The 16,733-nt window shown below is 41.2% G+C and overlaps 1 protein-coding gene across 1 annotated transcript in view; it reads right to left on the reverse strand.

Annotated features, from left to right (window-relative positions):
* EPHA6 (EPH receptor A6) overlaps window positions 1–16,733 on the reverse strand; it is an 850,663-nt gene that overhangs the window by 107,142 nt on the left and 726,788 nt on the right. The window contains exon 13 of the mRNA XM_084646856.1: window positions 16,285–16,407. Within this exon, the coding sequence (XP_084502982.1) occupies window positions 16,285–16,407 (123 nt within the window). The remainder of the gene's footprint in view (window positions 1–16,284; window positions 16,408–16,733) is intronic.

Raw genomic sequence — 16,733 nt, forward strand, 5'->3', positions numbered from 1 at the left:
AGTTTTTGGCCTGTAACATGGCACACCTTCATTGTGCTCTTTGCTGGAGGCATTGTGAGGGATCACAGCCCTGAACCCAGGTTCAGGGATCCCTAGGCAGCACTCAGGCCATGGCTGCCACCCAGCAGCTCACCTGGGTAAGTAGGAAGGGTCTAGGGAAGGGCTCACTCACAGAGGGTCCCATACCCAAAGCACCCACTTGGGGGAAAAATCTCTCCCCGTCATGGAATTGGTGAAGGAGTACTATATAAACCAGGAATAACAACAGAAAGTTGTCTGATTTAGATGATATGCTATGTGAAAATTAAAAAAATAACTTTTAAAAACTCATATGTAGTTAGTTCCCTTTGTGCCATACACCTGAGGAGGCTCAAGAACATGTTATTTTACATGTAATTAGCATGGATATGTGTAAAAAACCACCTGTTTCAAATGGTAGCGCAGGAAGGACATGATTTGCTAAAAGCACCCATATATGCACCTGTGGCATCACACCGACAGAAGAGACGCGCATCTGAAGATCTGCACCTTGTGAACTGTGGGAAAATTCTAGTGGAGCACAAGTTAAGCCACTGAGGCTACTGGTAGCTCCTCACAAACTCAAATTTGTACTCCTGCCGCCATGCTTGTAGTAAGAGTCTGTCTACACCAGATGCTTTATTTTTGTTTGACTGCCATTGTCCAATAGAAATGGAAAGGAGAGGCCTCCAAATTAGCCACCTATAACCTCCAGCAGAATAAGGCCTCTGTGAAAAGTGTTTAGAGTCTTAACTAGAGGTGTTGTAAAGTTTACAAAAGGGGCCATAACGGGAAACTCCCTATTCCAAACCCATTTGAAATTTCTTCTAGGGTTGGTATCAGAGCCTAATCAGTCCATATACCTTTGATTTCAGGGTCATATCCAAAATCAGAGGGGGGGGGGCTAGTTTATTGATCTTATGCAGATGTAATCAAATATCAGATTCTAATGGCCCCATTATAATCAGAAATAGTCCTTATGGAAGTCAGTAACAGCCTTTCCACAGAGTTTCCAGTTTACACTGAAGTTATTTAAAAAAACCTAACTTCTATTAGTATTGATAGTTGTACTTGTACAGCACTTTTCATACAATGAACTCAAAGCACGTTACAGACAATCTATGAAGTCTCAAGTCTCTCTGTGAGGCAGGGATTATTGCAGTTTTACGGAAATGGAAACTCAAGTATAGAGTGGTTAAATTACTTCTTCCACTCACACAGTGTCAGTAACAGAGCTAGTGACCGAATCCTCAACATCTGACTCCAGTTCTGTGCACTAATTATTAAACCAGGAGTTCTCAGCCTGAAACTCACCACTTCCAGGGGGGCTGTGGTCAGCTATCAGGTGATTAGAACCACCCTGCCCTTTCTAGAAAGCTAAACAGAACAGGGTTCCTGGCTAGACAGAGAGAAGTCTTCGGTACAGGAAAAGGCTGAGAACCCATATCGTAGACATTTCTCTCTCTTTAGGTATGAGACAGCATACATTACTATTTATATTACAGTAGCACTTTGAGGCCCCATTGTGCTGAATGATGTACACACATAGGAAGACACTGCTCCTCCCTCAAAGACTTTACAGTCCAAACAAAGCAACTATTACTTATTTAGCTCATAAAGGTACACAGTATCTATTCTTTGTCTCTTTAAATTAGAAGGTCTTCAGGTAGGGACTGTACCCTCTTCTAGTTGTACAGCACCTGGCACAATAGGGCTCTGATGCTGAATGGTCTTTGGGTGCTGCCCTCATATATATATAATGTATATATTTAAAATGATAATTGAAATGGCAGATGCTCAACTTTTTTTTATTCTGTTGCCTACAAGGCCCGATACTCCAGGAAGATCACAAGTAACTCCAGACCTGTCATTCGTGGTCGTCCTCTCTTTCCCTGATATTGTATCTCACTTTTTCCTCTTTTCAATGTGTGTGTATCACTTTGAGTCTAATTGCAAGCGTGAATCGATAGTATTAAAGCTGCTTTAGTGATTGGTTCATGTGGGCCTCGTAATGATCCAGTCTGCTCTTCTCATTCAATATGTCACTTAAGTGACAGACCTGGTCACAATATTTAATTGCACAAGGAAGCTGGATTCCTTAGGCTGCTCCTCAAAACTGAATCCTCAACTGGCAATACTACCTGCTGCCTCCATTTGACTGTTACTTTACAGGACTTTCAATGCAGATCAGAGCAGCACAAGCGGCTAAAACATCCTTGATTGATGCCTTGCCACCTCAGGGCATACATTACATTTTTTTGTATTTTGCATTAATTAATTCATTCAGGATTTCATTTTTTGTAAAAGCAAGAAAGAAGAAATATCTGCTATACATGGTAGTGTAACTTTAAATACCAGATGCATTTACAATTCATATTTATTTTTAATTTCCCTTCTAATTTTCTCCATAACATAGGATTTTGATAGTATGTAATTTAATTGAATGATAGAGTGATGAATAAGGATGAGACTATAAAGTATCAAATCAATGACAAAATATTCAGTTTGTTGTCTCCTGTTGTCATTTTAAATAATGCAGCAAAGCCCACTTTAATGAATTTTTTATGTAAGATTAAATCCACCAAAAACAAATATATTTAGTATATGTTAATCTCTACAGTCTTTATTTATAAGGAAATCTTTAATATCTGCCATGGGAATAAAACTGTTAAAGTAAACACAGGATATTTATTAGTACAGTATATAAAGAGAGAGAGAGAGAGAGGGTTGTAAGACCTAGTTTCTGTAATTTACGTGAAAATATCTTCAGGTCATCTCGACAAGTCACAGTTCATACTTTTATCTGGTATCCTCCCATTTAAGGGCCATATTCTGGTTTGTATTACAGCCATATGTCTCCCACTGAAGCTAGAAAGTGGCCCTAATTTAGTAAATGCACAGTCCTGCTTCTAATTAGGATTAGCTCTTTTAGAATTTAAAAATGCTCATCATAAACTCCCCACTTTCCTCATGTAAATGTTCAGGGCTCAAAACCCCAAGTCTAGTTACACTTGTGCTGTTTCTTATACACCAGGGGTCTCAAACTCGTGGCCCGCCGGGTTATTTTCTGCGGCCCACCAACTCCCCGCGGCACCCCTGTCCCCCCAGCATTTAACTAGAGCGACTCCAGCCCAGCACGCACCGGGGGCAGGGCAGGCTCCCTCCCTGCCGAGCCCCCGTGCCGCTCTGGGAAGCGGCCGGGACCTGAGTGGGGGTGTCTGTGTGTTGCCCTGGCCGCTCCTCCAGGTACAACCCCCGAAGCTCCCATTGGCCACGATTCCCCGTTCCCAGGCAGGCCTGCCCTGCCCCCGGTGTGCGTTGGGCCGGAGCCGCCCCCTGAACTGTTTCTGCAGCCGAACCCCCTGCCCTGAGCCCCCTGCTGCACCCCACACCCTGACCCCCTGCCCTAAGCCCTCTGCCGCACCCCTCCTGCACCCCAACCCCCTGCCCTGAGCCTCCTGCTGCATCCTGCAACCCGACCCCCTGCCCTGAACCCCCTGCTGCACCCCACACCCCTTCTGCACCCCAACCCCCTGCCCTGAGCCGCCTGCCACACCCTGCACCCTGACCCCCTGACGCACCCTGCACCCCTCCGGCATCCCAACCCCCTGCTGCACCCTGCACCCCTCCTGCACCCCCTGGGGGCAGGGAGGGGGCAGAGTTGCGGTGGGGATTTCAGGGAAGGGGTTGGAATGGAGGTGGGAAGAGGCGGGGCAGGGGCAGGGCCTCACAGAAGGGGTGGAGTGGGGGCGGGGCAGGGGCAGCGGTGTGAGGGGTGGTCAGTGGTGCAGCCCTCGGGCCAATGTACTATTTCTCATGTGGTCCTCGTGATCATTTGTGTTTGAGACCCCTGTTATATACAATATGCATTGGCAGAGTTTATTGCTCTATCTTTCTAGATGCTTCACAGCTATTACTGGTAACAGAAGTTATAGTAGTGATGTACACTGGTGGGACAGTAGATTCCAGGGAATAAATGTTTTCCCAAGAGACTTTAAAAAAAATACCCATCAAACAAAAACAAACACCCCAAAAACCAATGATGCAGAAAAGCAGCTGTACAACCAGTCAAATTTTACAGTATTAAATCAAAAACTAACAAAACCAACTCATGTACAAATCAAATGATGAATTTACCACAAATAATCGTATTTATACTAATTGTTTTAAATTAGAAATTTGTATTCCAAATACCCTAAAAGGATGGACGTGCAGAATGTGGAGTCGCTCGCCCAAACTCCCGTTAGTCCCTGGCCACTAGGATCTGTGCTAGGCCAGCATAAACACTACCATTTGAATAATATAGTTAAGGAATGACTCTCAGAGCTGGGTGTATACATCCTTGGCAAATAAACAACAGTAATGTACAATATATTGAAGAACATTATTTGCTGAATACTATTTAATACACACACACAAATGGCCCATAGCTGCCATTCCTAAATGACCAGAGTTTATTGTGTCTACATAGTATTTGAAAAATTGCATATTGTTCTTTGAAGTGTTTTTCTGCAAATTTTCATTCACTACATGTTGTTCTTCTGGTTTAATTTTGTTCTTTTCACGCCTTTTCCAAGCTTTCTCCTTCCCAGCTTATTTATAAAAGCCTTGTGGTCTCTTTCAGTATACTATACTGCCCTGTTTATCCCTCCTATATAGTTGCAGTTTTTTCAATGAAATGCTGAGTTCTGTTTCTTCTGAAGACTTCAGTGGGAAGAGGAGCAGACCCAAATACACGTAAAACTTACAAACAGAATAAACATGGCACTGCTATCACAAACTGCTCTGGGACATAGGCAGGTTTTTTTTAATTTAAACTACTGGGAACCTTAAATATGCACTCAGAGGGTCTTCCTCGCATTTTCCTGTTGAGGACCAAGGGGGATATAGAAGTTTTAAAATTCCCAGTTCTCCATTGGCTGAGCTCCCAGTCCCAGGGGGATCCATGTCTACACTGCAATTAAACACCCACGTCTAGCCTGTGTCAGCTGACTCAGGCTTGCAGGGCTTGGGCTGTAAAACAGCAGTTTAGACATTTGGGCTTGGGCTGGAACCTGAGCCCTGAGACCCTCCATCTTCCTGGGGTCCCAGAGCTCAGGCTGCAGCCTGAGCCTGAAGTCTACACTGCAGTAGACATGCCATGGAGGCCAGGATCATGTGTGTGTTGGCCCTGTACCTCCAAACTGCTTCCTAGCCTCCCCATGTCCTCTCCTCCCTCTATGTCAGGAAACATCCAAAGGTGCCATAAACCCAGGTGTACCCACTGCCCTAGCCATAGGGGTTTCACATCCTGGATGAGGAACATTCTTTAAAATAAACCTGATTTAGGAGGTGAATCCCTGCAAGGCTGAGAAAAGGACAATGCTTTAAAATGTTCCCTGTCTCCTCCGGCCTGCCACCTCTCCAGTCCCAAATCATCTGGTTTTCCGACAAAAGGGATTCTGCAGGATTGGGGGAATATTTTGGGGAAAGCTGTTTCCATGTTTATAGTTTCTCCCTTTTCCTGATCCAGTCCATCCCCACTCTCCATTCCATTTGTGGAAGCAAAGAGATTGCAGTAGTAGAGGCAAAGCACGTGGCAACTTTTTTCTATAGTTAGGCTGTACAAGTTTGATAAATGTACTGGTCAAATTTTCATTTTTACTGTTAATTTTCATTTTAGCTTTCCAGCCAGTTTTCTTTTAACAATTTTACATTCCTTCAAGATCTGCCTTGTTGGGGTCAATGCTGTGTTACTGCCTTTTCTACAGACTTATCACCATTACATATCTGATGCAAGAAAAGCCAAGTTCTGCCTTGGAGCAGTCTTATTCATCATACTCAGCTCATTTCCAACAGGTAAACCTCCAAAATATACATTCAAAATACAAACACTTGGCCATTCAATGGTCTGTGGGTCTGTCTAGCTGACCATGCATGCTTTAACACACTTCAAACATACATGTAGGGGGAACAACTTTCAGTGCTTTATAAAGTGACTACAGAATGGGGGCTGACTAATAAATAATTATTCTGTGTACTCCTATGATAGCTCTGATCTGAGGACCTCAAATTGCTTTCCAGACAGTAAGCCTTAATAGCCCTGTGAAACAGGTAAGTAAATCCATGTTATATCTGGGTCAGCAGACAGAGATTAAGTGACTTGCCCAAGATGTCAGTGACCGAGAACCTCAGCTGTGGCAGAAGGAACACACATCGCAGCCAGGAGGAAGTTTGGTCTCAATGTGCTTTTGATCATCTTTGTGCTCCCTTGATCCCATGAAGGCCGTGTGCCAGGCCAGGCCTCTGCAGTAATTGGAGCAGCCTGGAGACTGCTCTAAATTATATCAGCTGACAATAGCTCAATGGACCATTAGAGCTACCAGCGATTACTGATGCGCAGTAAAGCCTTGGCCATCTACCCTACAGCCATTTTGTCCGCTCTTCTGTTCTACAGAAGGATCCTACATTGGTTTTAGGACTACTTTCCACCAGTAGAGTGGTACAAAGCAGCAGACAAGATGGGTTCAGTGGCAGAGACAAGAACAGAACTTGGGAGTTGCAGTTTGCACAGTCTGGCCCTTATGCCAAGGAGCAAAGGAAAATGGTTACCTAAATTAATAACAGGTTCACTTTGGGCTTAATTCAAAGGATGGATAAAGTGTTTAGCCCAGTTAGATTATGGCCAGTAAAGGCAGCCCTAGTATAACTACATTTCAATACAATTTACTTATTTAATCTAATGCTGACATTTCACCCCTAAAAGCTGCTGTCCTAACATTTTTGATGTTCATACCACTATACACTTTCCTGTGTGAAGGGCAAGGGACATTCCAAAGTGAGAAAATGTGATTTCTGTCCCCAAATGAAGTCTCATTCGTTACGTGGTCTCTTGCTTTATTGACCTCGTAGTATGTCATAAAAATAAAAGGAGTACTTGTGGCACCTTAGAGACTAACCAATTTATTTGAGCATAAGCTTTCGTGAGCTACAGCATCCGATGAAGTGAGCTGTAGCTCACCAAAGCTTATGCTCAAATAAACTGGTTAGTCTCTAAGGTGCCACAAGTCCTCCTTTTCTTTTTGCGAATACAGACTAACACGGCTGCTACTCTGAAATCTGATAGTATGTCATGGAGTTTAAACAAAATGACATCTGCATATCAAAGGCTCCTATGCTCCATCAATATTCAATCTCCATAATACATAAGAGCTACTTAGAAGGATGTAAGAGGAAATAGAAACATTATACAAATTCACATAGTATCTGTGCCCAGGGAAATTAGGTGCATTAAATTTAAAAAACAACAACCTTTTGTCAAAAGTACAGGTTTCAGAAGTTTAAGGAAAATCAATAGAAAAAAAATGCATGCCTAGTGCTGCAGGAAAGCATGTTTCTCTGCCCTTATAAATACCCCAAGAAGTGCTCAACCTTGTCAAACTGTTACTTCCGTCATTCCGTGAAAGGTCAGCGAAAGCTTAGGTTATCTGTCACATAATTCCTGGTCATGTCCTGTTTATCTCGTATACGCTGTATTTCAAAATATTGTTTATATATTTTTCATTTATCATTTTGACAGCACTTGTGTTGCTTGTTTCCACCCTCACGCACAATGAGCAAAAACTGGATGCAATTATCACTGCCTACAGAGACCAAGGATTACTGTGCTAATGATTACTGCTTCACTAATTATAGGTAAATGTTCAAAAGGTTAAGTGAAGTTTGGTTTCATATCTGAAACTATCCAAAGTTGTTGAGCCAGCATCTTCCTCTCATTGCCTATGAATCTCTTTTTGCTTTCATGTGCATTTTCAATTCAGAAGCAGTTGGAGCTAGGCAGAAAGACTATGGACACTTCTGAAGCCCATAACTGTGTCTTCAGTTGTGAGGTGAGTGATATTCTCTATATTAAAATCATGAGTCAGGCCCCCCAAAATTGTGGGATTGATTTAAAATCATGAAATTTTAAAAATAAATCTGGGTTTCTTTTATTTCTCCTCTGGGTTGGAGCCTTTAGCGGATTAGATTTCCAAGTTCTCTACAACCATGAGGGCTAGAAATTTAATTTAATTTTGTAATTAAAATTGAGAGAGTCTCCCGTAATCCAATAATTCCAGGAGCTGGAGTTTAAGAAAAAACACCAAATATTGTGAGATTCGTGATAAAATTGTGCCACTTGGTAACACTAGGTGGAGAGATTGTCGTTGGAAGCAGAAAGACAGAACATATGGAAGATCTTATGAAAGGAAGTAAGCTAGTGAACAGGAAAGAGCTGTGTGTTGTGTGACAAAATTCCTCTGTTGCCTTGGTGGGTTCTGCACTTTCTGGCGGATTTGCTTCACTCAGAGGTTCACTGCAGTCCTCAGTTTGGCTCCTTTTTCTAGTGGCACAAACCTGCCATTCACTCAGCTAACCTCATCACTGGCCAGCCTGGGGAAAAGGAGGAGAACAATCCCAACAGTCTCCTTGCACGCACCTCACTAACTGAAGTGAGGTCCTTTTTAAAACCAGGTGCCCTGATTAGCCTGCCTGTCCTAATTGATTCTGGTAGCTTCTTAATTGGCTCCAGGTGTCCTAATTAGCCTGCCTTAATTGGTTCCAGCAACTTCCTGATTGTTCTGGAACAGCCCATTATCTTACTCAGGGGAAAGGGACCTGTTTAATCTGGGGCTAATATATCTACCTTCTATCACTCTCCTATAGCCATCTGGCCTGACCCTGTCACAGTTAGAAAGGAAACAAAGAGCCTTATTGGGAATGGGGAAGGAACTTCAGCTCTGCTGAGTCAGTAAAAGAGTTAGAGAGGCCTTCACTAAAAGGGAGTGACATCTAAATAAAGATTATGCATGTGTTTAGTTGGGAGATGTGTGAACATTTGAACCAGCTATTCGTGTAAAGCAATTTTCACATCCTTAATCTTTATGTTAGATATGAAAGAGATCCATTAAGATTCCCCGCCCATCATGAAAATCATGATTAAACACTGCATAATTCATTTTCCAATGGAGCTGGGTGTGTAAGTGCTCTCCCCTCAAACAAGATCTTTTTATACTTCCCTTTGTGCGGAATAGTAATCTTGCCTCAATTATCCCTGAACCCAGTTAATACAAATTATTTTTGTCAAAAATGTTCTGACATTTGTCTAAAAATGGTGCTGAATGTCCCAGAAAATGTTCCTACACTCTGATAATCCATTTAGACCTTGGTCCCACTGAAGTCAATGGCAGTATTTACATTGACTTCAATGGGTTTTAGATGACGTGCTTACAGCCAGTGTAGAGATGCAAGTCTCCAGCAGAATGATTGTTCCTCTCCCACACACAGTTTAATCCCAATTTTAGACCCTGGAAAAAATTTATGCAGCAGCATTGGCAATGATTTGCTCTTCTGAAGTTACCTTACAGCAAAGGGATGGATTAGCAAAAATACATCCTTTAGCTAATGGACAGCTCCTTGTATACTCCCACCTTGGACCTCTACCTTCCCCCTCTCCCACCCTGGCAAAAATGGGATGCATAAGGATTGTATAGTAAATTGACTGTTTATGCCAGTAAAATTACATTGTGTCTGTTCATAAATTGGACAAACCATTTCACTAGGGCATTCTGAAGAGTGTACATTTATTAGAAAACAGGTTTTGTTGCATTCTGCATCTTCAGTTATCAATTTATTACTAATCAAGAAAGATATTACATTTTTTCAATTAACAAAAATGCACACACTTCAGCTATTGTAACCCAAAGTAGGGAAAATGCATTAAGGTGCGGTAGGGGATGGCATGAGAGGAACTGAATGGCTATTTTTCTCAATATTGGTGCCACAACTTTATAGTTGAATTTCACTATGAATAATTGCTTCCTGATGGTTTTTGTTGAGTAGTTTTGTTCAATAAAGGGTTGTCAATGCAGTTTTACTCTGAATTGTCAGTTTATACAGTATCAAGAATAATGGGCTCATTCATTCAGGTGCATATGGAAATTATCATAAAATATTAATTTTGAGGAACAATGAAACTGATCGTCTGATTTAATTCATCTGATTCTTAGATTTGATTTTATTTAAGAGGCTCTGTAATAAATGTGGACACCACAGTAGGTACCAGGCAAACTTTGTTTTAGAAAGTCAGCGTGTCAAACACCCCACAGGCACCATCTCTTCTGTGTAATCTCCTTTGTTTGGGACACTACTGTTGTCATTATTCATTCCAAACTTGTATCTAACTTACTGCCCACTTCGAGCTTTTTTTCAGCCTTAGTGCTGTTTTGGATTATTTTTCATTGGATCTATTTGATTGACTTTAGGGAAATGCAATCTCATTTGTTTTCTGAACATAAATAATTTTTGAGGCCCATGACAGCAAATGCTGTTTATTTTGTCTTAGCCTCAATGCTTCCACTTTCCTGAGCTGTAAAATGGTTGAATACTTGCCTAACACAGGGGTTGGGAGGATTAATTAGCTATTGTTTACAGCACATAGAAAAAAAGATACAAAACATAATTTCTGCCACACCCTCCACACCAGAGGCTGTACAGGTCATGTCATAGGATCTACTGCAGGGGGCTTCAGCCAGATTTTCTGGTCTACCCTCACCTCCTTCTATTTAATTTGTACACCAAGTAGTGGTTCTGACTGCTAAACAAGGATCCTAGCGTAGTCTCTCCTCCTGACTTACATCTCCACTCATTACTATCAGAGAAGAATCCGGAGAGCAGCTATGAGGGAGACACTGACAGTGTTACCTGTATTTCTCCACATCTGTCTTTCTCCACGCTATAGCAGCAGGATCAGTCATCTGTCTTTTAAGTCTCCAATGATGAAAGTAGGGAAACTGGGAATATGGGTGTGACTAGCCATTACACACTGATTCCTGCCATGTGACAGGGGTGTAAACATATGTAATCCTGATCCATTTAACTTCACTAGGACCAAGAAATAAACTGAAATCTCTTACAGCACTCATGTATGGAAGAGTGAGAACTTGAGAAGGTGAATACAGCACTTCCAAATTTTCCTGCAAGCAAGTGGCACTGAGGAAAAATCAAAGATGGTGAATGCACAATTCTTTCCAGAGGGAGGATGAGAGGACTACAAATTGTTAGACTACAAATTGTTAGGCTTTCAAGAATATTTTGATTTACACACGAATGTCACTTGAAAAAGGTACACTGTCTTTACATGAAACCAGATGCCAGGTGAGACCACGGACCATTAACCTTACAGAGCTATGTAAGGCTGAGTCACATGAATTTGAACTGTCAGCAGATGGACTAAAAGAAGTCGAAATCGTTTGTGATATAACTGATCACAAGTCAAGGAAGTTACTGTGAGAAAAGGACTTGATTTTGTAAATAACAGTAGGTATTTTCAGGACTAGTGTGAACCAGGCTTCCCAAATAAAAGTGCTAGCAAGCAGTGAAAGAATTTTAATGACGCCATCAAATGCAAGCACTATTCCATCAGAATAGCAATGTCTAGTCTTTAAAATGCAACGAGATTTGCAATTTTGGAAGCAAGTCAAGAGTTTTGAGAAGTCTCACTCAATACGGAGGGTGGGATAATCAACTGCAAAGGGGTTTCTTTGCAGCACCCCTGCACCAGAAGCTAGGCTTGAAGTTGGCCAGATGAGGATTCCTGTGAATAAGAAAAGGAGTATTTGTGGCACCTTAGAGTCTAACAAATTTATTTGAGCATAAGCTTTCGTGAGCTACAGCTCACTTCATCGGATGCATTCAGTGGAAAATATAGCAGGGAGATTTATAGACACAGAGAACATGAAACAATGGGTGTTATCATACACACTGTAAGGAGAGTGATCACTTAAGATGAGCTAATACCAGCGGAGGGGTGGGGGAATGAGGGGAAGAAAACCTTTTGTAGTGATAATCAAGGTGGGCCATTTCCAGCAGTTGACAAGAACATCTGAGGAACAGTGTGTGTGTGTGGGAAATAAACATGGGGAAATAGTTTTACTTTGTGTAATGACCCATCCACTCCCAGTCTCTATTCAAGCCTAAGTTAATTGTATCCAATTTGCAAATTAATTCCAATTCAGCAGTCTCTCGTTGGAGTCTGTTTTTGAAGTCTTTTTATTGTAATATTGTGACTTTTAGGTCTGTAATCGAGTGACCAGAGAGACTGAAGTGTTCTCCAACTGGTTCATGAATGTTATAATTCTTGACATCTGATTTGTGTCCATTTATTCTTTTACGTAGAGACTGTCCAGTTTGACCAATGTACATGGCAGAGGGGCATTGCTGGCACATGATGGCATATATCACATTGGTAGATGTGCAGGTGAACAAGCCTCTGATAGTGTGGCTGATGTGATTAGGCCCTGTGATGGTGTCCCCTGAATAGATATGTGGACACAGTTGGCAACAGGGAATTCCCAAGGGATGCAAAGCCAAATACCAAATTCTACAAAACTGAATATAAAGCATCAGTTGTGGTAAACCCAGGAAAAACAGCTACAAAAGGGGGGTAGTAATTAGTCCCAGGGGATTAAAAGGCCCCTCCCTATCCACTGAGGAGAGAGAACCACAGGACACTAAGGTTCAGCTGGAAAAGAGGTTGCCAGGAAACCAATTAGGTTCAGCTGATTCCAACTACTTGGGACCTTTTTAAACCCTCCCCTGGGTGGTAGGAGGGGGAGAGTGAGGGAGTGAGAGGAGCAGGGAAGCTGCCAGTAGGCTGTTTGCAGCAAGACACCAAACCTTCCCAGTAGGGAGGCTGCACTTGCTCCCCAGAAGGGAAGGAAAACAAGCACAAGGGACGGACTGAGGAGAGGAGTAGCAGGACCCTGTGCCACCTATAAGGATTCGCCTTGCCCCAAACCTGAGTCTCCAAGGCTAAAAAGGACTGAGCCTGCTGAGGCGAACAAGGTATTTTGCCACGCAGTGCAATGGTAAAAGGCAACATTTTATGTTCAGTGAAAGAGAAAAGTCAGTTATTAGTTTCATTTTATCCTAAACCACTTTTGACACAAGTTCCTTAACAACCTATTTTCTACGTGCTCATTATGGAAGCTCTGGTCATTACTCCAGATTTAAAAGTTGAGTTTCATTTTCCACCTAAAGCAAGGATTCAACCTCTTCATTTTGTATGAAAGATACAGTGTATCCTCCCCAAACTTAAGAGCACTTACTCTTTGATTACAGAATTAGTTTTCTGATAATTTACAAGTAAATTTAACAAGTTTGAGTGAAAGGTCTTGGCTTGTAATTAACTTTAAGAAATTTAGCATCTGTCAGTCATCTTTGTCCCAAATGACCTCAACAGAATAACACAGATGCTTCGAACTTTCCATATAGTTAAAATTTCATGAAAATCTTATGCATGGACTATATTTGAATTAAATAGGTTGTAATTAAACTAAATCATTAGCAATTAGATATGTTTGTTATGCTTATAAAGCCTCAGATCAACAGCTTAGGTAACTGAAGAGGGGCCATTGTGACATCAGAGGTAACAACCAATCACTAAACTTGCTCTATTGCTAATTTGCATGCAATAATTCTATTGGTTGTTATGATTCAGAGGTATGGGGAAGAATGGACAAGTGTCAAGAATACATTATTCTGGTTGGTACATTATTTTGCTCAACCTCTCACTTCTCTTTAAAGATTCAGTAGGCATCAGCTACTTCTGCCTTAGCTCCACTGCGCACTGAGGCAGGAGGACCCCTTCATGCAGAGAATTGGGACTCAGAGGCCCTCCCTTCATAAAGCACCAGTCTCACCAACATAACCCTCCAAAATCAGGAAGAGAATTGCAAGTTAAGGGCTAAATTCACCAGTACACTGTGGCTGCTTCTAGCTACTTTTCTAGCAATTCAAAGCAGCTGTAAAGACAGCTTAATTGGACAGTGCACTCTGGCTGCTTTGGTGTATCTATGAATCTTCTCTTAAAATGAAATGTGATTTCATGACTTAAAGGTAAAAACATTACGGGGATGTTATAATTACCCCAAACCAAGCATTATAAATCAGGCAATTCAGAGTTAAGGTTACGCTTAGAAGAAATCCAAAATGTATTAAGGTAAGAAATGCACAGTTACAGCACCTAAACAACCTTCACTTTGTGCTGTACTCATGGCATGAAGGAAAAAATATGAAACAACTGAACGGCTTCAAAATCAGTTTAATCTAATCAAACTATAAACACTAAAATACCTTAATCACAATCATAATTATTGCATGGCATTGTACGGTGCAGACTTAAGGCTGTTAGTGTGCATTTCTTTACCTTAACATTGAAACTCCTCTCCTCCTCCTCAACCAAAAGTGCACTTAGTTCTTCCCTTCAACAAAATGCATGTAGTCTGCCACTGGATTAATCACGGCAGCCGTCTGCCCTTCTACAGACTGACAATCCTCCAACCTCTATAAGATGAGGCAGTTTGACAAGAAGCTGATGGGATGCCTTTCCTTCACTTGCTGCTATTGCTACAGTGGAAACTGATCTATTAGCTACATTATAATAAATTGTATATAGTAGTAGCACTTGCAGTTTCTTCTCTTTTGAAATATTCTACCAGTCTGAGTCATATTCCCTTTATTCATTATTATTAAGCCCATTATACTATATTAGCACCTACAGGCCAGCTAGGTCAGGATCCCATTGCACTGCTAGGAGCGGTACAAAAATATAGAAAAGGAAAGTCCCTGCCCCCAATGCTTACAATCAAAAGCAAGCAAGTAAACAAACAAAAAACAACAAAAAAGACAAAATAGGTAGATGAGACAAATAAGTGGGCCAGGGTAACAAATATAATAGGATGTCAGCAATTCTTAGCCAATGAGGGTCAGTAATACTATATATATATATATATATATATATATATATACACATACACGTGTGATACTCAAAGTAGGGAATATGGATGGAACCAGTAATAGCTCTTTAAAATTATTCAAGAAGCACTCTGTATAGTATTTTTCATAAGAAGATCTCAAAGTGTTTACAACCATTGTCTGCCAGCACCACTTGTGAGGTTAGTACAGTGGCCAACATTTACCAACAGTTATCAGAGAAAGTATCAAAACTATCTGTTACTTCCTATTTAGAGAATGAAGGAAAACAATGATTAATAGTGACCCCTGGCCTGTAACTATCTCTATGTTATGCATAAGTAAGTTGAGGTACAGAAAGATTAGGTGACTTCTCTCCCCAATTGGCAGAGGGAATCCAGGGCAGAATTCATTATGCTCATCCCCCCTGCTCTAACCACTAGACAACCCTTCCTGCCTTAAAGAGAAAATCCAGAGTATGTTAGAAATTAACTAGATTTTTGTGAAAATAGAAGAAACTGTAGTTCATAAAAAGGTAAACCATATGTCAAGGAGGCTGCCGTTTTCCTACTAAAAAGGGGAGAAGAAAGAAATTAAGACAGGAAGAAATTCATTCTATATTGAAATATGCAGTGTGGAAAGCAATAGATTTTGAATTCTGCTTTTAGACCTATTTTAATATAGACGTCTATTAAATTAATTAAGTGAAACTTATCAACTTACTTTTTATTTGCTAGTTTTATTGCCAGGTATCTTCCACGATTCCAGATGAAGACGGATAATGTGCATTCCCCTTCCGGAGAAAAGGAGCACCTGTGATTTGTCATTTTTCTCTGCCTCAGCCCAGCCTACTCCTGCAGATTATTTTTCTTCCCACCCTTCAGCCTGACAGTAGCCCACTCACTGTGTTGTGGATCTCATTACTACATTATGCTTCCTTTTTCAGCTCCATTGTACCCGGCAGGGAACAAACCCTAACTACTTTTATCTATATTTTTTAAAAATGCATGCTGAAGCATATGTAAAACCAGAGTTCAAAGTTAGTTGCTTTCCCCCATTTTTATTCCAGTGCATAATTAATTTCTACTTGTTCTAATTTTTTGTTACTTCCTCTTTGTTAGCTGGAAAATGGAAACTTTCATGGAAAACATTCAGGCATTCAGAGACAGCAAATCTGACATTCCAAGAGCCGTTTCTAAGTTATATTTTCTATTTACATAAGTTAATTTCATGCAATGCTTGATAAGAGAACATTGGCAGTTTTCATTTTATATTTCAGTTAACCACTTAGCTATGGCCGTTTCTCTCCTCCAGCTACAGTCTCTCCTACATATACATGGTCAGGTCCTGTACTAGCAGGCTGGTTAATGGATCGAAAAGATCCTCTTATTTTTGTTATTCATTGAGACTGGTATTAACCTCCCTATCCTACCACTAACAGATTTTGGTGCTGCTCCCCCAGTAAGGGTTGGTAGAAACTTCACCTGAAATACCTACCAGAGGAAATGCCGGGGGGCAAAGATCTGCCCCGTGAGACTGGATGTGGGGCCGGGATGCTACTTAAAAAGCCCGCCCTCAGGAATCTCGAAAGAGACTTCACCCCAATGGTTGGGAAGGATCCTTTTAAAAGATAAAAATGATCATTAATCAAACAAGCTGTTCTTTAGCTGATCAAAAGAAGCTGATTGTTTAAGAGAGTAAATGAAACCCTGCCAAATCAACAATGTCTTCACGGCAGCAGAGTCCATAAAATGCTGTTAAACGATAAAAACGTAACAATACAAACAAAACACACACAACCAACCAAAACAACAAAAAAAGAGAAAAAACCCCACACCACAAGCCATTAAGCGATAGAGTGCTAGCAAGAGAGGGCTTGTTTCCTCTGAACGTATAGCTGGCACAGTGTTTAAATGGGGAATTTCAGAACTTCAAGGAAGAAGAAT

This window comes from Lepidochelys olivacea (genome assembly GCF_965140295.1).
Source record: "Lepidochelys olivacea isolate rLepOli2 genome assembly, chromosome: 1".
Taxonomy (NCBI): Eukaryota; Metazoa; Chordata; order Testudines; family Cheloniidae; genus Lepidochelys; species Lepidochelys olivacea.